Source organism: Doryrhamphus excisus, linkage group LG16 (genome assembly GCF_037039965.1).
Source record: "Doryrhamphus excisus strain RoL-2023G ecotype Guam linkage group LG16, RoL_Dexc_Guam_v1.1, whole genome shotgun sequence".
NCBI classification, from domain to species: domain Eukaryota; kingdom Metazoa; phylum Chordata; class Actinopteri; order Syngnathiformes; family Syngnathidae; genus Doryrhamphus; species Doryrhamphus excisus.
Window position 1 is genome coordinate 207,706 of NC_136372.1, and position 26,439 is coordinate 234,144.

General features: G+C 54.0%; 3 protein-coding genes across 5 annotated transcripts; 1 reads left to right on the plus strand and 2 right to left on the minus strand.

The window, feature by feature from the left end:
* Window positions 1–237: 237 nt before the first annotated feature.
* caskin2b (CASK interacting protein 2b) lies at window positions 238–14,190 on the minus strand. 3 transcript variants are annotated; one of them, XM_058049567.2, is made up of 20 exons: window positions 13,913–14,190; window positions 13,192–13,398; window positions 10,229–10,280; window positions 8,240–8,337; window positions 8,025–8,170; window positions 7,858–7,953; window positions 7,632–7,762; window positions 7,401–7,509; window positions 7,095–7,203; window positions 6,900–6,994; window positions 6,174–6,291; window positions 5,898–6,065; window positions 5,345–5,481; window positions 5,218–5,275; window positions 5,033–5,130; window positions 4,844–4,954; window positions 4,650–4,751; window positions 2,755–2,893; window positions 761–2,678; window positions 238–685 (listed from the first exon to the last, which is right to left on the minus strand). In XM_058049567.2, exons 2-20 carry the CDS (start codon window positions 13,283–13,285, stop codon window positions 592–594), a joined length of 3,873 nt encoding a protein of 1,290 aa, XP_057905550.2. In that variant the 5' UTR covers window positions 13,286–13,398; window positions 13,913–14,190; the 3' UTR covers window positions 238–591. The 3 variants fall into 3 exon arrangements, with proteins under 3 accessions (XP_057905550.2, XP_057905551.2, XP_078653102.1); XM_058049568.2 differs by lacking the exon at window positions 5,898–6,065; XM_078796976.1 differs by lacking the exon at window positions 13,192–13,398 and having other exon boundaries at window positions 13,913–14,189.
* Window positions 14,191–14,482: 292 nt separating this feature from the next.
* Window positions 14,483–15,478, minus strand: LOC144901860 (uncharacterized). The gene is made up of 5 exons (XM_078797205.1): window positions 15,295–15,478; window positions 15,138–15,230; window positions 14,901–15,062; window positions 14,766–14,837; window positions 14,483–14,691 (listed from the first exon to the last, which is right to left on the minus strand). Exons 1-5 carry the CDS (start codon window positions 15,427–15,429, stop codon window positions 14,596–14,598), a joined length of 558 nt encoding a protein of 185 aa, XP_078653331.1. The 5' UTR covers window positions 15,430–15,478; the 3' UTR covers window positions 14,483–14,595.
* Window positions 15,479–19,993: 4,515 nt separating this feature from the next.
* Window positions 19,994–26,403, plus strand: LOC131102818 (integrin alpha-3-like). Its single transcript, XM_078797317.1, has 27 exons — window positions 19,994–20,151; window positions 20,862–20,989; window positions 21,054–21,139; window positions 21,220–21,356; window positions 21,451–21,557; window positions 21,635–21,727; window positions 21,818–21,877; window positions 21,943–22,096; window positions 22,180–22,373; window positions 22,443–22,531; window positions 22,622–22,755; window positions 22,826–22,903; window positions 22,968–23,029; window positions 23,481–23,617; window positions 23,698–23,841; window positions 23,901–23,998; window positions 24,065–24,233; window positions 24,320–24,400; window positions 24,464–24,543; window positions 24,616–24,693; window positions 24,759–24,861; window positions 24,927–25,103; window positions 25,177–25,302; window positions 25,364–25,474; window positions 25,541–25,639; window positions 25,718–25,843; window positions 25,989–26,403. The coding sequence occupies exons 1-27, from the start codon at window positions 19,994–19,996 to the stop codon at window positions 26,103–26,105; spliced, it is 3,126 nt and encodes a 1,041-aa protein (XP_078653443.1). The 3' UTR covers window positions 26,106–26,403.
* Window positions 26,404–26,439: the final 36 nt, after the last annotated feature.

Sequence of the window (26,439 nt, forward strand, 5' to 3'; positions counted from 1 at the left end):
ACGTGAGTTAGCGTGGTCCCTGAACATGCTAATGAACAAATTGAAGATCAATAAACACATATTATACCCAATAAAACATCAGCCATGCTAACAAACATCATGCTAATTCATATTTTAAAAAGAGTCCAAATGGAAGTTAAAGGAAAGCTTTTGTGCAGTCAGACTGTGTGTATGTATGCACGCGCACACACGCGCACACACGCGCACACACGCGCACACACGCGCACACAGGCGCACACACGCGCACACACGCACACACACGCACGCACACACGCGCACCGGCGAGGACAGAATAGGTTAGAAATGTCGAGACGTGAAGTGTCAGGTTATGATATTTGATATCAGGTATAAAATGTTCTTCCGTGGTCTTTGTTGATTCCAGTGTTTGAGGTTCTCAGTCGTGATGCATTCATGCGTCTCGCGAAGACACTTTGACTCCAATAAATACTTCAGTTTGTCCTTGTTGGCAGCGTTGGAACAGGAAGTGACACTTGAGCTCCCTCCCACAAAGACTGAAAAGGAAGAAGATGATCCGTGGACCGGGAATCCAAGTGCTGCTTTCACAGAGCTTTTATTGTGACGGACCCGGACTCAGTCCAACATGGCGTCCAGCTGGTCAGCCAGGTCATCAAACATGTTCCCGATGTCGTCCAGGATGGTTCCTGCCGACTTGACGGTGTTGGCGCTGCAGAGCGTGAAAGACAACAAAGGGGTGAAAAAGACAAAAAAAGACTTCCTGTCACCTGCCAGCATGTCTCACCCGTCACACTCGTCCATGATCAACTTCCTCTCCACGGCCTTGAGGGCCGCTTCCAGGGACGTGCTGGTCTCATCGAGCTTCTGCTGGACCTCTGTCCCACCCTGACCCCCCAGGGGCTGACCTTTGGTGGCTGACAGGGAGGGGCTTTGAGGGGTCGGCGAGGACGGCGAGGAGAAGGCCAGACTTTGGACCACACTGAAAGTCACGGCTGGAGGTCCGAGTCCATCTGCTGAAGAATGCAAGTGGACCGCATTGCGGTGATCGTGATGGGAACGGTTGGAGGACTGGAATGACTGTTCCTCACGTGAGCTGCCGTGCGCTGCCACCACACTGTGGCGGACAGGTTTTGGCGCCACCAGTGGCGGTTTCGGGGACGGCAGAGGTCTGACGGGGGACGCTTTGTCGGGACTACCCTCGCTCCTTCTCAAACAGACGTCCTCCTCTTGGTCGTGATTTCCACCGCAAGCCGACTCGGCCTCAGCCGGCCCGTCTCCGTCCTTGTCTTTGGGTTTGTGTCGACGCTTGACCGTGTCCGACTCCTTGAGGTTGAACTCGGGGACGTCCAGGGTCTTGGTGCAAGGTTTCTCCAGCGGCTCCAGGACGGCGTCGGCCCTGGGAGGTCCCGGAGCTTTGGGCCTCTGTTTGATGGTCAGGTTGCCCTCCTCAGCAAAGGGGATGCACTCGCTAGAACTATTGTGGGGGGACGACGACCCTTCAAGTCCGCAGCCTTTGGCCTCTTCTTCATCCGCATCAGACCTGACCTGGTCTGGGTCCACGTGGCGGCAGGACTGCACATGCGGGCTCTCGCTCTGCCCCCTCTGCCGCAGCCCTTGGGTGTCTTTGGACTCAAGGGGAAGTGGCCCCAGCAGAACAGGGTCAGGTTTGGGATCGGGGGGGATTTTGGCTTCTCGGTGTCCTTCTAGACAGGCCGTGATGCTCCTCACGCTCCCTGGACTGTCGGTGACCACGCCGCCAGACGATGTGGTGCTGCTGTCGCTCAGTTCGCCGCTGGTGCTGCTGCTCACCGAGCTCAGTCTCTTGGGGGGGGGCGGAGGAGGTCCTTTTTTCCGGGCTCGTACAGCGAAAGACTGACTGCGGCCCACGGTACCACCCTTCTCTGGACTGGACTGGATTCGGGCCGTGAGACTGCGAACGGGTTTTCGGATCAAGGTGGCGTACGAAGGCACGTTCCCAGAAGGAAGAGCCAACTCCTCGTCTTCCTCGTCGGGTTCTCCATCAGACAAAGCGTGACGGCTCAGGCTGTGGGCCCGTTTCTTGGCGGACGCCAGAGTCTGGATGTGGTCCTCAGGTCTGGTTCTGGCATGGAGGTCTGTGGATCCACAGTGAGAGTGCAGGTAACTGAAGCCCTTCAACACCGGTGAGCCGCCAGGGGACGAGCCGTGAGAGCGGGACAGTTTGGGTTTGGCCGGGACGGCGGGGTACTTGAACACGGTGGCCGTTCCCAGAGGGACCTGCTTGTGGAGGGGCCTCTGGTCCCAGCCCTCGGGGAGGTTCCTGATGCTGATGTCCAGGCTCTCCTGGGACCAGCTGTGGAGTGTGACTGAGGCAGTGGGCCGTTCCTGGGAGCGCCCGGATCCTCTGGATCGGGTGTCAATACTGTCTTGGCTCTGGGACAAGCCCACGGTGTCGTTGAAGACCAGGCCGTCTTCACAGTCCGCATAGTGGCTTGACATGGCCGACTGCAGCTCGGCGCTCAGCTCGCTGTCCTGGAAGGTCAGCATCTTGGGGGTGTGAGGGGACGCGCATTCCCCGCTGGTGTCCGGCGGCTCAATGGCGACCAGATGGAGCGCTCCGGGGGCTTTGCGTCGCAACGTTCCTCGGCCGGACTGGGCCTGAGCCACGGCCCGGTGGATGTCACACAGCTTCTTCACCGCCAGCATCAGCTTCTTCTGGTGGCCTGCGGGACGATGGACACAATCAAGGGAAGGACGCTCGGGAGAAGCGCAGACACCCCAAGAGGGGCATCTCCTCACCCAGCTTGGTGATGCCAATCTCCTGCAGGTCCTCCCACGTCAGATCTTTGACGATGCTGATGCTGTCGTAGCCGTTTTCCGACAGCCTTTTTAGGTACTGAGGAAGCCCGATGGCGCTCAGCCACTCGCCCAGCTCCACCTGAAAGACAGCAGCCGGCTGAGTCAGCACACCCGACACCGCCCGACACCGCCCGACACGCCCCACTCATGATGATGATGATGATGATGACACGCCAGGGAAGCGACGTGAGATGACAGGAAGTCACATGAGATGACATGAGGTGACATGAGGTTGGTTGGGGTGACATGAGGTGACATGAGATGACAACATGAGATGACATGAGATGACATGAGATGACAACATGAGATGACAACATGAGATGACATGAGATGACATGAGATGACAACATGAGATGACATGAGATGACATGAGATGACAACATGAGATGACATGAGATGACAACATGAGGTGACATGAGATGACAACATGAGATGACAACATGAGGTGACATGAGATGACAACACGAGATGACAACATGAGATGACAACATGAGGTGACATGAGATGACAACATGAGATGACATGAGATGACATGAGATGACAACATGAGATGACAACATGAGATGACAACATGAGATGACATGAGATGACAACATGAGATGACAACATGAGATGACATGAGATGACAACATGAGATGACATGAGATGACATGAGATGACAACATGAGATGACATGAGATGACAACACGAGATGACAACATGAGATGACAACACGAGATGACAACATGAGATGACATGAGATGACAACATGAGGTGACATGAGATGACAACATGAGATGACATGAGATGACATGAGATGACAACATGAGATGACATGAGATGACAACATGAGGTGACATGAGATGACAACATGAGATGACATGAGATGACAACATGAGGTGACATGAGATGACAACATGAGGTGACATGAGATGACGACATGAGATGACATGAGATGATGACATGAGATGACATGAGATGATGACGAGATGACATGAGTTGACATGAGATGACAACATGAGATGACATGAGACGATGACATGAGATGACATGAGATGATGACATGAGATGATGACATGAGACGATGACATGAGACGATGACATGAGACGATGACATGAGATGACAACATGAGATGACATCATGAGATGACATGAGACGATGACATGAGATGACATGAGACGATGACATGAGATGACATGAGACGATGACATGAGACAATGACATGAGACAATGACATGAGACAATGACATGAGATGACATGAGATGACATGAGATGACAACATGAGATGACATCATGAGATGACAACATGAGATGACATCATGAGATGACATGAGACGATGACATGAGACGATGACATGAGACGATGACATGAGACGATGACATGAGATGACATGAGATGACAACATGAGATGACATCATGAGATGACATGAGACGATGACATGAGATGACATGAGACGATGACATGAGACAATGACATGAGACAATGACATGAGATGACATGAGATGACAACATGAGGTGACATGAGATGACAACATGAGATGACAACATGAGATGACATCATGAGATGACATGAGACGATGACATGAGACGATGACATGAGACGATGACATGAGACGATGACATGAGATGACATGAGATGACATGAGATGACATGAGATGACATGAGATGACATGAAATGAAGTGACACAAGAACCAGTTGAGACAGGAAGTCAAGAAGCAACGTGATAACGCGAGAAGTCACAAGGTAACATCAGAAGTGAAGCGACAGGAAGTGACATGAGATACAAGGTGACGTGAGACAGGACGTCATGAGATCAGACTGTGCCCCCCCCCCCCCAAGACACTCCTTACCGGGATATATTCCGGCAGCCACTCAGGAATGTTGAGCTTGTTGATCTCCATGGAGATTTTCTTGCGATGTCCAGGTTTGGTCACGCCGATGGCCGTCAGGTCCTGGACACAAAGGCGACTTGACATGCTGCACTTCCTGCCGCGCCGACCATGAACGCTACGCCACACGTGGAGCTCTGATGGTGTTTGCTAACCTCCGGCGTCATCCTGCTGATGGTGGGAACATCGTAGCCGGCACTGATGAAGTTCCCGGTGTACTGCTCCAACTGGAACTCTCTCAGCCACTGGAAGATGGCCTCGGCATCCTGACGGACATGTCTGATGTTTGACGTGGGGATGAAGAGCAGGCGTGGGCGTGTCAGCAGCAGCAGGCGTGAACTTACCTTCCCGTCCAGCAGCTGCTGAGGGCGAACAAACTGCTGGCTGAAGGTCTGCTCTGCCGGTTGTTGCACCGTCACCGTGGGCCTGCGGGGCGCCACACCTGCACAGGGGTCACACGCCTCAACATCTGGACCGTTCCACATTGGAGCTCATTCGTCGTCGGGAGGCGGTTGCCGTGGAAACGTACCTGCAGCCAGAAGGTGCTGCTTGTCTGAGCGTCCACACTCACCAGCAGATGGCGCCGTCTGAAGAGACACAGGAAGCTAACACACTCGGGACAAGCGGCTGAGAGACATCACGTGACGACAGTCTACCTTGCTGCTGTTGTCATGGTGACCTGCGGGGGGTTGGACCCCGTTGGGAACGCTGTTGCTCTCCGTGCTCTGTCCGCTTCCCGCGCTCCGAGTGCTGCCCACGCTCCCGGTGCTCCCGACACTGTTCCTGTCTCCCGCTGACACAGGAACAAAGCAAAGTTTGGCACGGAACTCCGACATCAGCGAGACACGGCGGTCAACGGTCTGACAGGGGGCGGGGGGGCGTGTCTAGGATTGTTGGGGAAAGCTGGAAATAAAACATCAACCAACCAAAGTCTAAAACTCTAAAACTACACGTCATCGTCATCGTCATTAGTCTGATGGTTTTGAACCCGTGGCTGCCCCACCGTGACACGCGACCCTGAGCACCCGCAGGTCCCGGCAGACACACCTAGCAGATGGCGGAGTTCTATCGGGGGGCGTGGCCAATGAGGTTACACGATGGCCAGAGGGGGCCGCCCACGGCAAATGTGCCGTTTGATTGGTTAGTTGTTGGTTGTGTCTGATGATGTCATCGGAGAGTGACGGGTGGCGTGATGGCGGGCGGGCATACCTGCAGCCAGGCCGTTGCAGAGCGGAGGAACCACGTGGGTGGGGGGGGCATACAGCGTGAAGGAGTCGTCGGTCTGAGGGGCGGAGCTGAGGTTGGTGGACAGGGGGCCTCGGGACAGCAGCTGTTGGCGCTGAGCGGGCAAAGAGGCGTGGCGGGACAAGGTGCCCCCTACAGGGCGACATGTGGAGGTGCGGGGGGGTGTCAAGGGGTGCAGGACGTCGGGAGGGGGATGACCCGGAAGCATGCGGGTTAGTCGAGGAGGCGGGGTCAACTCACCGCCACGCCGGCTGATGACCTCCACAATGGAGGGCGGGAAGAAGCCCACGCGGTCCGTCCCCCTCTGGCTGTCGTGGATGTGGCCTTTCCAGCGACCGTCCACGTGCTGCTCCAACACCTGCGGTGAGGACATCCGTCAGCACCACGCTACCATGGCGACCACTCTGCCACCGGTCTAGCGTCGCACTGGAATCTCCACCGGTGCCAGGGGGCGGAGTCTGGCAACCGGGGCGGGTTTTTACATCCATTCATCGCACCCAGAGGGCCCCCAAAGTCTTCCAGCCACGGGGCTGTACGGACCCCCTAACAGGAAAAGCACCACAGCAGTTTGCCAATTCTGATCCCGCTTGTCGGGTATGACGTGTCCGTGATCTGCCTGGAATCTTCCCATGGTGGCCCAACGCTACAAGACTACACTACCCCCTTAATAGTACCTAAACACAAGCACCAATAAAGCCTCATTTTGGGGTGCCAGGTTGTCCCCGAATTGGAACCCCGATAGAAATGACCTCTTCAGGATGAAACACTCTTATCCATCATTCACGCTTATTGTTGATATGATGCCTTCAGGCGCACTCGTCATTTTGAGTGTTAGGCGCCAATTGCTTTTCATTGGGATCCCCATGCCCCCCCGATGGCCATTGACGTACCCCAGCTTGGGAACCAATCAGAGTTAAGCATACTAATCCCGAGTCAAAGGTCATCATGGCGGATGAGCGGCCCCACCGTGATCACGTCCCCGGCCCGGATGTTGAGGGCGGTGGGATCATGAAGGTTCCAGAAGTCCTTCAAGGCTCGGACCTGCAGAACACCTGTGGCGTCTGTGGAGGAGCACAAGGTGTCAGTCACAGGTCAAAGGTCAAAGGAGGCAGGCTGGGCTCATGAAGAACTCTGGAGGGCAGTAGAGACATGGTGGTCCACCTCTGAGCAGCTGTTTGATGTCTCTGCTGGCGTGGGACGTGGTGAACTGGTTGACGATGTCCAGGGCTGTCTGGTTGTACGTGTTTCTGATGTTCACGTCCACGCCAGCCTGCACGCGCGCACGCACGCACGCACGCACGCACACACACACACGCACACACACACACACACGCACGCACACACACACACACGCACACACACACACACACACGCTTTAAAGAGTGGGTCAGGCAGTTAGCCACAAAGCAGCTAGCGCTAGCCACTTGGCGCAGCCATGCTAGCCGGCAGCTGATGGCGAGGACTCACGTCCAGGAGGAGCCGCACCACCTCGGTTTTGCCGTAGAGCGAAGCCTCGTGGAGGGCGGTGCCAGACTTGGTGGTGGCGTTGATGTCGATGCCCGCCTTCAGCAGCAGCCTGCAGGAAACACGGCGACGCCTCAGCATGTACGCCTACATCTCAATGTCCTGCCTGGGACTTCCTGTTCCCGTCCCACGCCATCCCATCGGAAAGCGGCCATGCGGAGTGAGTGCTCTTACACGATGATGTCTTTGTGTCCATTGCGAGCGGCCAGGTGCAGCGGCGTGGTGAAGGCGGAGTCCGTGGTCTCCTTCCTCTCCCCTTCCAGCAACGCCACCACCATGTTACTACTCAGCAGCAGCTGGGCCACCTGCGGGGGCCATGGGGGGTGGGGGGGTGGGGGGGTGAGCGGCTCTCTCTCACATATGCACACGCACGCACACGCACGCACACGCACACACGGACCGTGACTCGTCCAAACTCGCAGGCCAGGTCCAGGGGGGTCTTCTTGGCCTTGTTGACCAGGCAGGGGTTGGACTGGTGCTGCAGGAGCATCTCGGACTGAGAGAGGCAGGGTTTGAGTCTGGAGGCCATGATGAACGGCGTGATGAAGGTGAAGATGAGGGTCTCACCACTTGGTAGTGTCCGTACTGGGCGGCCAGGTGCAGAGGGATGTGTCCGTCCAGGGAGACTCCATTGACGGACGCTCCCGAACGCAGCAGCATCAGGACCGACTCGGCCTTGCCCTGCCACGCCGCGTAATGGAGGGGCCGCATGCCTGCACACGCCGACGGCGATGAAGGCGGTGATGGCGAGGATGAGGATGATGAGAATGATGAGGTCTTACCGTTGCTGTCCTTGACGTCCACCGACGCCTGCGCCTCCAGCAGCGCCACCAGCAGCTCGGCCGTTCCTGTCAGGGCGGCGTGATGCAGAGCGGAGAACCTGCGGGGGTCAAAGGTTACACACATGTCACATGACAACACAGTGATGTGTATGTATATGTGTATGTATGTATGTATGTAGTATATGTATACGTGTATGTACGTAGTATGTAGTATGTGTATATGTGTATATATGTAGTATATGTATACGTGTATGTACGTATGTAGTATGTGTATATGTGTATGTATGTAGTATATGTGTATGTATGTATGTAGTATATGTATACGTGTATGTATGTAGTATATGTATACGTGTATGTATGTAGTATATGTATACGTGTATGTATGTAGTATATGTATACGTGTATGTATGTAGTATGTGTATATGTGTATATATGTAGTATATGTATACGTGTATGTACGTAGTATATGTATACGTGTATGTACGTAGTATATGTATACGTGTATGTACGTATGTAGTATGTGTATATGTGTATATATGTAGTATATGTATACGTGTATGTATGTAGTATGTGTATACGTGTATGTATGTAGTATATGTAGTATATGTGTATGTATGTAGTATGTGTATACATGTATGTATGTAGTATGTGTATACGTGTATGTATGTAGTATGTGTATACGTGTATGTATGTAGTATGTGTATACGTGTATGTATGTAGTATATGTATACGTGTATGTATGTAGTATGTGTATACGTGTATGTATGTAGTATATGTATACGTGTATGTATGTAGTATATGTATACGTGTATGTATGTAGTATATGTATACGTGTATGTATGTAGTATATGTATACGTGTATGTATGTAGTATATGTATACGTGTATGTATGTAGTATATGTATACGTGTATGTATGTAGTATATGTACGTGTATGTATGTAGTATATGTATACGTGTATGTATGTAGTATATGTACGTGTATGTATGTAGTATGTGTATACGTGTATGTATGTAGTATGTGTATACGTGTATGTATGTAGTATATGTATACGTGTATGTATGTAGTATATGTATACGTGTATGTATGTAGTATATATATACGTGTATGTACGTAGTATATGTATACGTGTATGTATGTAGTATATGTATACGTGTATGTATGTAGTATATGTATACGTGTATGTACGTAGTATGTGTATACGTGTATGTACGTAGTATGTGTATACGTGTATGTATGTAGTATATGTATATGTGTATGTACGTAGTACGTGTACATATACGTATGTATTCCAAAAGGAGCTGGATGCCGAGAGGGAGGAAGTTAGCCAAGTCAGCCAAGAAGAAGAGTAAAGTGTGCATGTGATTCCGAGGAGGTCATGTGACACCAGAACAAAAGGCAGAGGAGTTTCCTCCCCTCGCGTGTTGCATAACAGCAGCATTCATGTGGTCACGGAGCCCAGGGCGGGAACGCCGGTAATGGACCGTCACTGTCGCTCACAAACACACACACACACACACACACACACACACAAGCAATGATGGATGTGTGCAAATGTTGCCTGAAGCACAAAAGCAAACAACTGACACACTTTGCTCAGGCCCCACCCCTCACTGATAATAAGTCCCGCCCCTAGAGGTAACAGGCATATGATTGACATATGACTGATGTAGAGATGTACAGTTGTTCATGTTAGGTCGACCCGACAGTGTGAGTGTTTGTCTATATCTGCCCTGGGATTGGCTGGACCCCGCCTCTCGCCCAAAGGCAGCCGGGATAGGCAGCCGGGATAGGCTCCAGCATCCCCGGAACCCCAGCGAGGATGAGTGGCACAGAAAGAGGAAGGCAGATAGAACAGGAAGTAGAATGCAGCCCGTGCAGGAGAAGGATGTGTTTGGGGGAAGGTCAAAAGTAGGATGAACTTGACAACAAATCAAGCGTACCTTGTTGCCCGTTGACCCCTGACCTTTGAGGTGAGCTCAGGACTTACCCGTCTGAGTCCTGGTAGTTGATGTTGAGTCTCTTTGCGGACCCCAACAGCTCTGAAAGAACAGAGAAGGTCCAATCATCACAAGCTGGTGGAGAAGCACCGCCCCCACCTGCCGCTCCACACGGGATTGGCCGATCTCAGCCAGCCCTTCACGTGTGAGCAGACGGATGCGGGCCCCTAAGCCCCGCCCCTCTCATCTGAGAGAAGGAGCAGGAAAACAAGACGTCCTCCCTGCGGGAACGCTGCTGCTTTGATCGTGACCTGGATTTCCCGACCAGCCCCAATAATGATGCAACAAAGATCCGTTGTGAGCACGATGCTCCACTCTGCCACTGCCACACAGTCAATACGAACATGCTAATCATTCTCATCAAGCTTTTATTGTCCGGCAAAGCCCCGTCCTGCCGTGTGCCCGCCGTGCTCCCATCGGGCAGCAAACGCTAACCTTCAAAATAAAAGCACAAGGCCCGAGGTCTCACTGGGTCTCTTCTAGCAAGACAAAGTGAAGGAGCCGCAATGTGCACACGTTATTTTTAAGCTTGGCGATGGAGAAGAAAACACTGCCGCAAGAATGCGGCCATGGCTGGCTTCAAACTACCGTCCACGGTTTCATTCCAGTCTTATCCCAACCGCAGTCCAGCCCTGGCAGCCGTCTTCACACTCGCAACCACGACCGCAATGAACCAGCTGTCCCCGCTGGAGTATGTTTGAGCTGGAGTCCATCCCAGCTGGAGCCCATCCCAACTGGGGTCCATCCCAGCTGGAGCCCATCCCAACTGGGGTCCATCCCAGCTGGAGCCCATCCCAACTGGGGTCCATCCCAGCTGGAGCCCATCACAACTGGGGTCCATCCCAGCTGGAGCCCATCACAACTGGGGTCCATCCCAGCTGGAGCCCATCCCAACTGGGGTCCATCCCAGCTGGAGCCCATCCCAACTGGGGTCCATCCCAGCTGGAGCCCATCCCAACTGGGGTCCATCCCAGCTGGAGCCCATCCCAACTGGGGTCCATCCCAGCTGGAGCCCATCCCAACTGGGGTCCATCCCAGCTGGAGCCCATCCCAACTGGGGTCCATCCCAGCTGGAGCCCATCCCAACTGGGGTCCATCCCAGCTGGAGCCCATCCCAACTGGGGTCCATCCCAGCTGGAGCCCATCCCAACTGGGGTCCATCCCAGCTGGAGCCCATCCCAACTGGGGTCCATCCCAGCTGGAGCCCATCCCAACTGGGGTCCATCCCAGCTGGAGCCCATCCCAACTGGGGTCCATCCCAGCTGGAATATGTCTGAGCTGGGGTCTATCCCAGCTGAGGCCTATCCTAGCCGGAGCATGTCTGAGCTGGGGCCTACGCCAGCCGGAGCCTACCCCAAATCAGACGTTTGCAAAGCAGCCACGCCAACTGCAAGCGCCTCCGTGCTGCAGCGATGGCAGGATGTTGACGAAGGATCATGTGACTTGAAAGGAAGTCATGTGACACGAGTGACCTGGCCGTGACCCTTCAGAAATCTCCAGACAAACACTTCCTCTCCTGACATGTTAGCGGCGGGGCTCCAAGGGGGCGGAGCCGAGCCTGTCGTGTGCGTGATGCGGCACGGCCACATTGGAGACGTTGACCAAGCTGGCTTGAGTCCTTCAATCAACATGGCTGACGTGGACGCGCCACAGGACGCCATGGTGGGGAATGTGGCACGTGCGTGTTTGATGGCAGCCGTCTCTGGGCTGTCAGAGTGAGACATCCTCTCAAGTTGCATTGGAGGATCTCTGCAGCAACGGCAAGAGAAGGATGGAAGGTGTCGCACGCAGGAAGTCATGTGACCAGCACATCAAAAGACTTGAAAGTGACACGAGAGAAAAGCGGCGCTGTGGATGACGTAACGTTGGGCACGCGGCCGTCCGCCCGGGGGTGGGAAGGGACGTGGGGTCGCGCCTTTTGGAGCCAAGCCAGATCCCGGACTGGCGGCCCCTAGGAGCCTGGGGGGCCGGGCGGGCTCCCCACACAGAGGAGCTTTGTGTTCCACCTCAGCACCCTGACGGAACATTGGGCAAAACAAACAACACGAAGAATGTCAGACACGCGCTGACACGTCCCCTCCAGGCGGGGGGCGGGACGTGCTAGCATGCTAACACGCCAGCATGAGCGCAGGGTGCCGGGGGGCTACCAAACGCTGACACGTCTCCCGCTGCTCCAACCGCACCGTGCGAGTGGAGCATCTCAACTCTTAGAAACCTTAAAAACCGTCTGATGACATCATCAGCCGCCCCCCCGCAGCCTCTGAGGTTAATTCCTTAATCCTGGCAGGAGACCATCTGTGTGGCCCGCCCCGCCCACACGGGGGGCAGGATGCCATGGAGACAAGGAAGCAGAAAGACGGCCCCACAGGACCGCTACCTATCTGTGGTGGATGTTGCATAACTTGCAAACAAAAGGTGAAAAGCTCAAGAAATATTCGTAGAAATACCAAACAAACGTCTTCTATCGCTGCTATAAAGCCAAGATGGAGTCGCCTTCAGATGGCGAAGTCTCCCTGCTAGATTCATGACCAGTATGAAGGAGGGTGCGAATCCCTCCTGCTACGTCGTCTTCTTCTCTGGCAGAGAAGGTGGTGCAACGGTAAATGGTCTTTCACTACTGATGACGCAGCATCAGGAGCCCCTGGGGTTCAGCATCTCGCCCAAGGATACCTCCAAGGATACCTCCAAGGATACTTCCCCACGACCACGGCAAGACGGAGGATGGAACCAACAACCTTTGGGTTAGGAAACGACCACTCTACCAGCTGGAACAATCTATTGGTGGCAGGCCGCTAGAAAGGCCGCTAGCAAGGCCGCTAGCAAGGCCGCTAGCAAGGCCGCTAGCAAGGGCGCTAGCAAGGCCGCTAGCAAGGCCGCTAGCAATGACGCTAGCAAGGGCGCTAGCAAGGGCGTTAACAAGGACGCTAGCAATGACGCTAGCAAGGGCACTCACTGCTCCTGCCGCTCCTCAGCTTGGACAGGAGCTTCTGAGCGGACGGCAGGTCTCCGGTCTTGACGGCTTGCAGGAGGTCCTGCTCCTTCCCCATCCCGGTCCCGGTCGGCGAGCCGCCACGGAAAAGAACGCACAACGCCGCTCAGCGCGTCATGCCCGGCGGCCCGGACGCCACGCCCCCCGCTGTCCTGGTTTGGGTGGGGTCACCTGGAGGGGGAAGAGAAAGGTCAGAGGTCAGAGGTGAGACGTTGGCGCGGCGCTCAGGAGGTCACACGCAGCCAACTGGGCCAATCAGCCGTGGCGTCCTTCACGGTTCCGATGGACCAGCAGGAAGTTGTTCTTCCGGCTGGCCGTGTTACGTAAGGCGGGCCGAGCGGGGCTGTCAGTTCCATCAGCAGCCATCACGTCTGCCATCGGCCCACTTTTGGCCCACGTTTGGCCCACTTTGCTGGCCGTCCTGGGGGCTGCGTGGCTCGGGAGGTTTTCCAAAGCACTCGCACGTTCTCCCTCAACAGGTCCGGCTCGGACCTGCAGGTTCCTGTTCGGGGTTTTTCGTCTTCGGGGTCATTTAGTAAACCTAATTTCCTGCACATTCCACGGGGGGAGGGGGGGTGTGGGACAGAACCGAACGTGTCACGACGGGCACGTCAACAGTTTGGACCTTTTCGGCTCCCGACAAAATGGAACTTTTCCTTTCTGGAGGCGGAGAGAAACTTCTTACCTTCCCTCAAATGGCTTCCAGCTCCTCGCACGAGCCTGGCGACATTCCCGCCGTGGAATCTTCCTCAAAAGTCGCAATCCTTCGCCCGCCTTCTCCCGCTAACGTTTGTTAGCTTCCTCTTTGGTCGCGCCGCCGAATAAATGTGGACTTTGTTCGCGTTTCGGAACTTTTTTTCGGGCTCTGCGACACTTCTCGCCTTCCTTTCGTTCCTTCCCTTCCTTCCTTCCTTCCTTCCCTCCGCCGCGTCCCGATGCCAGACAGCCGTGAAGCGAGACAGGATGCCAAAGACCGCATCCGGCCGGGACTTTCAAAATAAACCGGAAACCGGCTTGTTGCGCCTCGGCCAAACTCAAAGGTCTGAAACATGAGAACACATTAGTCGATTAGCAGGCCGACTGTGAAATGAAGCATCTTCACCAAGGGAACCTGAACATGGAACCGTGTCACGCCTTGCTAACGGCTAACAACTACTGGGAACTACTGGTCTATGCTATGACCAATCAATCAATCAATCAATCAATCAATCAATCAATCAATCAATCAATCAATCAATCAGAAAGAAGAGCCATTTATTGAATGATGACATCATCATGAGCACAGAGGGAGTGTCTTGAGTCAGAATAATAAACATCATAAACAGGAAGGAGTGGAGTGGAGAGGCGTGGTCTGCGGCAGGGGCGGGGTCACCAGCTGAAACAGCGGCGGTGCTTGAGCAGCGACGACTTGAGAAGGCCTAGCAGATCTCGCCGTAGCGCCGACCAGCCGCAGATGGCGCTGTCCTGCATGGAGACGGAGACACGCCCCCTCAGCTCAGATTGGCTGGCACTTTAGTTCCCGTCATTGTGGACTTTACCTGTCGGCGGACGAGGGTGCTCACGTTCCTGAAGTAGGACGACAGAGCAGCTGAGTCGCCCAGGGCGGCCATCTAGAAGACACATGGCGTCAATCAACAAAGCCACCAATCAGAGGACACGGTTCTGCCACTCACACAGCTGCCCTCCACCAGGAGGCGGTTCTGGAGGTTCTGGAAGATGTCCAGCTTCTGCCGGTTCCACGGGACTCGGCCTTGTCCCTCACCTATGTCATTGTCCTCCATGACTTGCTCCGCCCCCCGCAGGGACTCGTAAAGCGTCCGCAACGCACGGCCGCACTGCAAAGAACAAACCAGACGTGATCACCCTGCGGCGCCGGGGGCCGGGGGCCGGTGGCCGGGGGCCGAGCTCACCTTGGTGCTGTTGGATGTCCGGTTGGAGAGGGCGGCATGTGGGAAGGACACGTGGACGTTGTACGGTAAGCAGTGGACAGGAAAGGGCGCCCCCTATGGGCCACCACAGATGCTGTTCTAGAAGTGTAGCAGGGAAAGGTCAAAGTTCAAGTCCTACCAGGTCTGACAGCAGGCGGCGGGCCTCCAGGACCACGTGACCCGGGGGACGGCAGGCTGGTGCGGTGACGGCTAGTAGCCTGAGACCACCGAGCTGAAGGACCATGACGGCCAGCCAAAGTGCCATGCTGGTCATCCACACGCTTCTGGTTCTGGTTCTGGTTCTGGTTCCTGCTCTGGTCTGCTTAGTCGGCAAATCACAGGCCGTCTACCTGTGGGACAAAGATCCAAACCTCAGCGGGGTCTAGACCAAGACTGGGCGGGCGCCTCCGGTTCTTCTTTCATCTTTCTAGTTTCACCTTGCCAAAATAAGACGTCAGCTAGCCTGAGCTAAACGATGGGGGGCCGATCACCAAACCCTGAGGGACCCCGCAGGTCCTCTTTCCGTCATGACGTCGTGACGCCGGCAGCAGAGGCCATGTGATGGGGCTTACGGTTAGAGATGTGGTTTGGGCTGACTCGGAAGACGGAAATATTTGCCGTCCTCACGCGTCCGCTCTTCATCTTCATCATCTTCCTCTCACCATAACTTTCACAATTCATGAGAAGATGGACTTTGTGAGTCATATTATTATTATTATTATTATTATCATCATCGTTATTATTATTATTATCACTATCATTCTTATTATTGTTATTATTCCAATGTAATTTCTACATGTTTGACGTCTTAGTAATCTATTTATTTCATAATCAATTGCATCTATTGACATTTTCAAACTAGTAGCAAATATCATAGCATAGCATCAAATATAATAGCATAGCATACCATAGCATCACATATCATAGCATAGCATCAAATATCATAGCATAGCATAGCATAGCATAGCATAGCATCAAATATAATAGCATAGCATACCATAGCATCAAATATCATAGCATAGCATAGCATAGCATCAAATATCATAGCATAGCATACCATAGCATCAAATATCATAGTATAGCATCAAATATAATATAATAGCTTAGTATCAAATATAATAGCAACTCATGATTATGAAATCATTGGCACGCCTTTGAGGCATCTTCTACCTTGGGATGGGTCTGAAGGCTCTGCAGGTCTTGGAGGTCGGAAATTTTCTGGAGGCTCTGATGGAGGTTCAGGTGGAGGCTCTGATGGAGGTTCAGGTGGAGGTTCAGGTGGAGGCTCTGATGGAGGTTCAGGTGGAGGCTCAGGTGGAGGCTCAGGTGGAGGCTCTGATGGAGGTTTCGGTGGAGGTTCTGGTTGAGGGTCTGATAGAGGTTCTGGTGGAGGTTTTGATGGAGGTTCAGGTGTAGCTTGTGCTGGAGGTTCTGCTGGAAGTTCTGGTGAAGGTTCTGGTGAAGGTTCTGCAGGCGTTCCTGCGTGAGGCTGTGCTGGCTGTGCTGGGTGTGCTGGCTGTGCGGTGTGGCGTCTGTGACGGTGCTGTCCATTTAAGCAGGAAGGAGCTGAGGCGTATGAAAGTGGGAAATTTCCATGTTGGTTTTTGTTCTTAGATGGAAGAAATGAAAGGTTGGTGATGATGAAATAAAAAGTTGTATTTCCTGGTAAATGACGAAGATTGGTGAGAGTAGAAAGTAGTCGTCGTGTGCGATATGAGGACACGTGTGTGATGAGAGAAGGTCCATCATGGACTATGGAGTGAATCAGCATCTTATGCTGGATACGGGATGTGGATATTTTGGAAGGTGAGGGTGTATGCTGGGATCATGGTGGCTCTCCATAGCTACATCCATGTTCCAGACGTTCTCCAGGCAGACTTGGTCTTCTTGGGACGGGTGGCTGTGCCGGGAGTACGGTGTGTGTTGGCCATGTGGATGATGGTGCTGATACTGGTTCCTCCGAGACCCCGACAGTAGATCAGCATCAGTAGATCCCTACTATCCCGCCATAGGCATCTTGGATGGGTCGGCTCCAGGCTCTCAGGTGGCCCGGTCCGGTGTGGGGAGGGTAGCAGCTTTGTAGACCACAGTCTCGGAGGCCGGCACGGACACCCCGGGTGAGGTGAAGCCTGGCTTCGGGGTGCATGAGTAGGTTGGAGGTGAGAAGGTGCTCCGTGTTTTGACATGATGAGGAGGGATGAGCTTTGCTTGAAGCTCCTGCCTGCGTAGGAAAGAATCATGACAAGAACTAGAAGAAAGGACACGGCATCGGAAGATGAGGTAAGTAGAAGATGTACGGCTGGATGAAAGCACGAGGTCATGACCCCTGCTCACCTAACCGACATCTACAACTACTTCCACATAAATGTACTCTTACTGCAGTATCATGACTTTGTAGTACCTGTATGAATAAGACCGGCACGGGCAGGAAGATGGAGGAGGACTGAAGAAGTACCATGGAAACCAGGAAGGAACTTCCGCGCTTTCATTTGACGCTCAGCACTTTTTTCACCTTGACTCACTACCTTCACGACACTCACACAGGAAGTTACATTTACACTGAAAAGAAACACAACCTGGCAACCAACGCACACACACACAAGATAGATACGTAGATGCACGCTATGTAGATACATACAGTATGGAGATACACATCTACCTACCTACCGTATCTACCCACCTACCTACCGTATCTACCCACCTACCTACCTACTGTATCTACCCACCTACCTACCTACTGTATCTACCCACCTACCTACCGTATCTACCCACCTACCTACCGTATCTACCCACCTACCTACCTACCGTATCTACCCACCTACCTACCTACCGTATCTACCCACCTACCTACCGTATTTACCCACCTACCTACCGTATCTACCCACCTACCTACCTACTGTATCTACCCACCTACCTACCGTATCTACCCACCTACCTACCGTATCTACCCACCTACCTACCGTATCTACCCACCTACCTACCGTATCTACCCACCTACCTACCGTATCTACCCACCAACCTACCTACCGTATCTACCCACCTACCTACCGTATCTACCCACCTACCTACCTACCGTATCTACCCACCTACCTACCTACCGTATCTACCCACCTACCTACCTACCGTATCTACCCACCTACCTACCTACCGTATCTACCCACCAACCTACCTACCGTATCTACCCACCAACCTACCTACCGTATCTACCCACCAACCTACCTACCGTATCTACCCACCAACCTACCTACCGTATCTACCCACCAACCTACCTACCGTATCTACCCACCAACCTACCGTATCTACCCACCTACCTACCATATCTACCCACCTACCTACCATATCTACCCACCTACCTACCGTATCTACCCACCTACCTACCGTATCTACCCACCTACCTACCGTATCTACCCACCTACCTACCGTATCTACCCACCTACCTACCGTATCTACCCACCTACCTACCTACCGTATCTACCCACCTACCTACCATATCTACCCACCTACCTACCGTATCTACCCACCTACCTACCTACCGTATCTACCCACCTACCTACCATATCTACCCACCTACCTACCGTATCTACCCACCTACCTACCTACCTACCGTATCTACCCACCTACCTACCTACCGTATCTACCCACCTACCGTATCTACCCACCTACCTACCTACCGTATCTACCCACCTACCTACCTACCTACCGTATCTACCCACCCACCTACCGTATCTACCTACCTACCTACCTACCGTATCTACCCACCTACCTACCTACCTACCGTATCTACCCACCTACCTACCGTATCTACCCACCTACCCACCTACCGTATCTACCCACCTACCCACCTACCGTATCTACCCACCTACCTACCGTATCTACCCACCTACCTACCGTATCTACCCACCTACCTACCTACCTACAGTATGTACCAACTTACAGTACCTACCTACAAGGTGACATGATACACGCTGTAAGAAGTCACGCTGTGTCATGAATGCACCACGGAGGGAGTGGCCCCTTGCTGACTGTGAAGGTAAACGTAGACCAGTCCAACTGAACGGGGGCCTTGCGTATTAGGAGATCAATATTGTGCGCCAATAACAACGGCGGACAAGGTGAGCATGTTCTTCTGCTGTGGACACCAGTGAAGCACCCGTACCAACCACTGGAACCAACTTCCACTCGGGCGTCCACCCACCCGAGACTTCAACACAGAGCTAGTTTATTCCAGCACACATGCTGATGGACCTTACCACCCATCGTCCTGCTTCCTGGCTTCTTCTCAGCTACATGCCACCATGCCACCATGCCACCATGCCACCATGATGCCAGCTACCATCACGCCTGCATTCAAGTGCTGTTTCCATTTAGGATAAGATGCCTGATTGTGTCCTGTAGGGGGCGTGCTTGCTAGCCACCATCACACAGACAGGAAGCCAACACACACACAATCAAATCAAGGTGCCCTTACACTAACAAACCTCCTGGATCCTTGTGTGTGTGTGTGTGTGTGTGTGTGTGTGTGTGTGCGTGTGGGCGGGCGTGCAGACATGATTTCATCCGAGGGAGCCTGGGCTGGAGAATGACAATGAGAGGCAGAGGCAACAGTGTGTCAGTGGATCAGTGGTTCAGTGGACGAGGACGAGTCACGGCAAACTCGAACCGAGGACCTGCCACACCTTGACCTTCTTCTTCATCTCAACTCAACACAACACGTTTGTCTCCTTGTTTCCTTCCCTTTGGTTCCTACTCATGTCCACTCTTACTGATGCATGATATTTATTCATGAGAAGTACTTACACTAGCATGTCTCTGTGTTTGTGGAAAGGTGCATGGTCTCCATGGCAACGCATGAGTGTCTACTACTCACCATGTGCGTGTTTGTGTGCGCGGCGTCTAACGTGGACACGTCCTTCCCGCTGCTGAAGACCGGCACAGGTGGAAGCCTGTTTGGACTTTCTGTCGCTTTGCATCCTGATCTCAAGACGCACCGGTTCCTGTGAGTAACGTCCATCCAACCATACATCCAACCTTGTATACCATCATCCATCCATCCATCCAACCTTGTATACCATCATCCATCCATCCATCCAACCTTGTATACCATCATCCATCCATCCATCCAACCTTGTATACCATCATCCATCCATCCATCCAACCTTGTATACCATCATCCATCCATCCATCCAACCTCCTACACCATCATCCATCCATCCATCCAACCTCCTACACCATCATCCATCCATCCAACCTTGTATACCATCATCCATCCATCCATCCAACCTTGTATACCATCATCCATCCATCCATCCAACCTTGTATACCATCATCCATCCATACATCCAACCTTGTATACCATCATCCATCCATCCATCCAACCTCCTACACCATCATCCATCCATCCATCCAACCTCCTACACCATCATCCATCCATCCAACCTTGTATACCATCATCCATCCATCCATCCATCCAACCTCCTACACCATCATCCATCCATCCAACCTTGTATACCATCATCCATCCATCCATCCATCCATCCAACCTCCTATACCGTCATCCATCCTGATGTGTCCATGGCTTCTGATACACACACACACACACACACACACACACACACACACACACACACACACTATCCGGGCCACAGTCAGCCTTGTGTGTGTGACATGACCAGCTTGGTGACCTTGTTTCCTGTCTCATGGTGAAAGACTATTGGTCGGAGCTCCCAGAGAGAAGGCGGAGCCCAATGTGCCCGCCAATCACACGGGGGGCGTGTACAGCTGCCCAATCACTGCCAACCAGTCAGACTGCAGCAGGATGTTGCTGATCAACCCAGGTAAGACACGCCTTCATCTCAGCCAATCAGAAGAGAGCTCATCCTACCGCCACACCTCTTTCAGACCTGAACGCATCCGAGGACCTGGTTGAGGACATGTGGCTTGGTGTGTCGCTGGCCAGTCAGGGGGCTCCTGGGGGGCGGGTCCTGGTGAGTGAGAAATGACTGACAGCTGCCAATGCGTGATGACCTGCCAGTACCACACCAACATGCTAAGCGGCCATCTGCAGGCGTGCGGCCATCGCTTCACCAAGGTTTACGGCGCGTCCCAACTCAGACACATGATCGGTCGCTGCTACCTTCGTGGCAACGACCTACAGTACGACGACGCAGACCATCACTGGCAGAACCCCGAGCAGGTCTGCAGGTAGGTCACATGACACCGGTGGGGTCACCAAGCAAGCCCTGCCCCCGCCCCCGCCCCCACCCCGGTGTGTGTGTGTGTGTCTGTGTGTGTGCAGTCACCTGGGCGACGTCAGCACGGAGGTCATGTGCAACATGGGAATCTCCGCCACCATCACTCAAAGCGAGGTCATCGTGGGCTCGCCCGGAAGTTACCAATGGCAAGGTATCTTGGTCTTCAGTCCTGGTCTCACGTCTCTCTGGACTGGCTGTGGTCTCATTGAATGTCGGCTCACACTGAAGGAAACGTCCACGTCTCCTGGATGAACCCCCATCTTTTGTTCGACACCAGAAGGAGCTCCTTGAGCAACCTGCAGCGCAGGAACATCTACATAGGTCAACCATCTCTTCCATAGCTCCATGCTAAACACAAGATGCTATCATGCGCCAACCTGAGTCCGTGCGTTCGTGCGTTCGTGCGTTCAGGGTATTCAGTCTGCCAGGCTCGGGCTCTTCTCTCTCTGGATGAAGACACCATCGTGACAGGTGAGGACTTCCTATTCTGTGGGTGATTGATGGGTTGATTGATTGGCCGCCACGTTGAGGAGCAGGAGCACCTAAAGACACCAAGGAGGACGCTCGTGGTTCCGTGCTGCTGGTGCTCAAACAGCCAGACTCGCTGACCATCGGCCAGACGCTACGAGGAGAGCAGACGGGTTCCTACTTTGGGAATGCCGTGGTGGCCTCTGACCTTGACAACGATGGGTAATGAAAGGCTCCGCCTTCCACGCCGTGTTCATCACTTGTCGAGGTTAGTAGTGCTTGCAATGACGGCGTGGGGGCTGCAGGTGGAGGGACCTGCTGGTGGGCGCTCCATTCTACTTCCAGCGGCAGCATGAAGAGGGCGGGGCGGTTTACCTCTACAAAAACGCAGGAGGTCGCTTTGACTCCCGACCCACCGTGGTGCTGAAGGGACCGGCCGGTTCGGCCTTTGGAATGTCACTCGCCGCCGCCGGAGACCTGAACCAAGATGGCTTCCAGGGTGAGGAATCTGCACCAGGAACGTGTGTGGTCAGGTGATGAGGAGATGTCATGTGACCACGTATTGCAGACTTTGCAGTGGGAGCGCCGTTCCACGGAACAGGAAGCGTGATGATCTTTAGCGGGAGCAGAGACGGTGTGCCTACGGAACCGAGTCAGGTGACTGGTGGACCCGCACCACGGTGGACCAGCACCATGGTGGACCTGCATGTGGACCTGTGTCTGACCGCGCTCCACCTCCCTTTCCAGGTGATCACAGGAAGCAGTGTGTCTCCTCGCTTCACAACCTTTGGATTCTCCCTGTCGGCCGGCCTCGACGTGGATGGGAACGGATACCCAGACCTACTGGTGGGATCTTTGGATGACACCGTGGCACTGCTCAGGTACTCGCAGCGCGTCCTGTGTCGCCTGGCGGCCAAGAGCAACGCCTGCTTGACGTGATGTGTCGTGCAGGACTCGTGCCGTCATCCACCTCAGTAAAACCATAAGAGTGACTCCGGGCATCGTGGAACCCAACGGCTGCGAATTCTGGTCAGATGATCCAGCCGCCACGCCGGCTGACAAGATGCTAACCTTTTGTGTGTTTGTGAGTCAGTGTTCAGGTGGAAGTGTGTTTCTCCGTCACGTTGAACACCGTCACGTCACACCCAAACATTCGTGAGTGACACACGCACACACGGAATTAAGTCAGTATATCAAGAATTCTATCAATATATCAAGAATTATATCAATATATCAACATCAAGCTTGTTTATTCTTTTGAAGCTGAGCTGACTGACAGGACAAAGCCCCCCCCCCCCCCCCCCCGCAGACAAAGCGTCCTTGGGTGTCCTCTTGTCCTTGGCGCAAGCGTGTGTGCATGAATAAATCACGTTAGCTAGCATGACATCATTACATGAGCAGGATAGTCTTTGCGTGTGGGGGCATCCCCCACCATCACACCAAGCGCTCACCTTCTGGGGGCTTCTTGAATTGCTTTTGTTCACCTGGCCAATCAGAGACAAGGTCACGTGCTGCTAATGTCGGACGTCCCGTTTGCTGTTGAAATGCTAGCCACGTAGCATACGTGTGTGCATGATGACAAACAGCCTCGCCATCCGTCTGCCAGACGTCCGCTTCACTGTGGCCGCTGATGTCACCAGCCTCAAGCCCCGCCTCCGTTTCTACGAGGGCGGGCAGAGTGTGTACTCGGGCGTCACGCTGGTGCCCGGACGTCGGTGTAAAACGTTGAAAGTTGGCCTCCGGGTGAGAAAACCTTCCACGTGGCATGACTGAGAACGCCGCCATGATGTTGACTTTCAGGTTCTGCTCCATCTTCTTGTCAGAGTCCAATCCGGGACCACGTGGAACCGCTGGTCTTCTCACTTAACGCGTCTCTGCACCACAAGCAGCCCAAGAAACAAGACCTTGTCCGGGACCTGAGGTCCTTCCCGGTTTTGAGCCGGATCCCCCAGCCGATCAGGACGCAGGTCAGAAACTGGTAGAAACCTCCTGACCCAGGTCCTAACGTGTCACATGTCTTCATCAGGTCCACATCCAGAAGGCCTGCGGTTCTGATAACCGTTGCCACAGTAACCTGCAAATGACGGCCCGGTTCACAGACGTGCACCAGAACCCGCTGCCCGTGTGAGTGTGTTGATGTTAGCATCTGGGGTCATCAAGCGTCTCAGCTGATGGAACTGGTGGGTCCAGGTGGGCAGGTCGTCAGGTCTGGTTCTACCACGGCAGAGTTGAGCGACTGCTTCTGCAGGTCAACGTCAGCAACGTAGCATCACCACGGCGACCAGCAGAGGACGCTCACAACACGGTTTTGAACATCAGCATCCCGCCCTCGCTGGTCTACTCCGGAGTCCGAACTAAGGTGACCGATTCTCAAGCAGACCTGAGGACTTGACCCGCCAGGACCACAACCTTAGGACTTGTCCATTCAACCATGCCTCCTTCCAGGGCGGGGCCCAGGAAGTCCGGTGCGGTGCAGACGGTTCAGTTCAGTGTGAGCTGGGGAACCCATTGAGAAGCAACTCCACGGTAGGACGTCGTGCATCCGCCTATTGATCCCTTCCACCGCAGCCCACACAGCCTCTTCTTCAGGTTCAAGTGTGGATCATATTCCAGCCTTCCCAGATCACCTCAGACACCGCAGAGATCCAGACGGTGCTGCAGATGTCCACGTACGTGCACATGCTCCCTCGGCATGATGGCCGCTCAGACAGGTTGTGGTTTCATCTGCGTGTCGTGTCCAGGCTCAGCGAGCAGACAGACTTGTCTCCAGTCTTGGTCTCCATCGCGGTCAACTACTCGCTGGACATGACGCTCACGTTGTGAGTCCTTCCCCCTCTGGTGACCTCACAGTGACGACACGCTGACTTCTTACTGCTCATGACAGGAGCCGGCAGCCGGGCCCCGTCTTCTTCGGGGGTCACGTGGTCGGCGAATCAGCGATGAGGACGACAGAGGACGTGGGCAGTCCGCTTGTCTTCACCTTACAGGTTTGTCCCAGCCCACCTTGATCCATGGAGGCCCAATGGTGTCAGGTAGCGTCTCCCTCTGGTAGGTCCATGTGGGGGGGGGGCCACTCGGTCGCCTGGGTAACCTGGAGCTCGCATTCGATTGGCCGAGTGAGCTGTCCAACGGGAAGCGTCTACTCTATCTGGCAGAGATCATGGTCAGCGGCACCTCAGAACCTCACTGTGTTCCGTCAGGCAACGTGATCGACCCCCTCCACTTGACGGTAACCATGACAACAGCTTTGGGTGACAATGCTGTCCAGAACTAGCATGGAACTGCTGGAGCTTCTCTAACAGTTAGCAGAGGACCAGGGGGGCAGGAGGGGGAGGCGGAGTCCGGAGGAGGAAGTGAAGCGGGACGGGTGGTCAGAAGAGAGTCCACCTGTCCCTCACCTGCAGGCTCAGGAGAAGTCTTACGTGCTGGTAGGACTTAACCGTTAGCACGCCACGTTGACACGCTAAGACAGTGCACGTGTCCCCCCAGGACTGCATGCACGGGGCCAGGTGCGTCCACTTTGTGTGTCCGCTGGTCCAGGTCTACAACAGCGCGTCAGTGACGCTGCGAGCCCGACTGTGGAACTCCACCATGTTGGAGGTACCATTAGTGTTCGATTCTCCCTCCATGTTTGTGGATCATCCCAAGTCCTCCATTGGATTGCAGCACTTCATGGACGCCAGGAAGGTGGTGCTCCGAGGCCGCGCCACTCTCAGACTGCGCACGGGAGGAGCCGACGTCAGCATGGATGCCCCCAGCACAGAGGTGCGTGCCCCCCCCCAAAAGCTGAGCTTGAACCAACCACATGCATGAAAGATGAACCCGAGTTTGGGACGTTTGCAGATGGCGGTCCATGTCTATCCGGACCTCAAGCCGCGGGTGGACACCAGCGCCCTCCTGTGGGTCATTCTGGTGTCGGTCCTGGCCGGAGTGGTACTGCTGGCTCTGATCTGCCTGCTGCTGAAGGAGGTAATGTTGCTTGGTCAGTGCTGCCCCCTGCTGGCCAGGAGAGCGGTACTCTGAGACCCGGGTGGTTCTGCACGAGTCCTGTGTTCATTTCCTGTTGGATGGCTGTTCCCGTCACGTGGCTTTCCCGTCACGTCCTTCGTTGCAGTGCGGCTTCTTCACAAGACCAGCGGTCGTGCAGCATCAGGGGAGGATCGTTCGCAAAGACGCCATCAGTGCAAAGACCACGCCCAAACACTGGGTCACCTGGACCGCCATGCACTGACGCTGCTCGTCTCCATAGCAACGCCTGACCAATGTGCTTCCTGTAGTTGCTCCTCGGAGCAGCAGAGGTCGCTGTTGCATCAAAGATGTGTCGCGCCGCTAACCGGCAGTGACATCATCCTGTCAATCACAACGTGGCGGACAAACACCTGACAGTTCTACTCATGTGGCCAACATCCTGTAAAGCAAACCAAATGACGGAAAAGTCTACTTAGCCTTGTTAATTGTGTTTTTGGTAAAGGTGTGTTGCTAACGCTAATGCTAACAGTTGCTGTTTTGTAAAGTGGACGTGTTTGTACGTGGAGGATTAAAGTGGCCATCCTACCAACAACACT

Bases quoted from the DNA above. Each gene is read 5' to 3' on its own strand.
- caskin2b (XM_058049567.2), bottom strand. From the start codon at position 13,285: ATGGGGAAGGAGCAGGACCTCCTGCAAGCCGTCAAGACCGGAGACCTG. The intron at 4,955-5,032 runs GTAAGTTCACGC...CATGTCCGTCAG, and splicing joins AGCAGCTGCTGGACGGGAAG to GATGCCGAGGCCATCTTCCA. The intron at 686-760 runs GTGAGACATGCT...CACGCTCTGCAG, and splicing joins ATCATGGACGAGTGTGACGG to CGCCAACACCGTCAAGTCGG.
- LOC144901860 (XM_078797205.1), bottom strand. From the start codon at position 15,429: ATGACCAGCATGGCACTTTGGCTGGCCGTCATGGTCCTTCAGCTCGGT. The intron at 15,063-15,137 runs GTGAGCTCGGCC...TGTTCTTTGCAG, and splicing joins GGACATCCAACAGCACCAAG to TGCGGCCGTGCGTTGCGGAC. The intron at 14,692-14,765 runs GTAAAGTCCACA...GTCTCCATGCAG, and splicing joins GCACCCTCGTCCGCCGACAG to GACAGCGCCATCTGCGGCTG.
- LOC131102818 (XM_078797317.1), top strand. From the start codon at position 19,994: ATGGCAACGCATGAGTGTCTACTACTCACCATGTGCGTGTTTGTGTGC. The intron at 24,862-24,926 runs GTTTGTCCCAGC...TCCCTCTGGTAG, and splicing joins CGCTTGTCTTCACCTTACAG to GTCCATGTGGGGGGGGGGCC. The intron at 25,475-25,540 runs GTACCATTAGTG...ATTGGATTGCAG, and splicing joins GGAACTCCACCATGTTGGAG to CACTTCATGGACGCCAGGAA.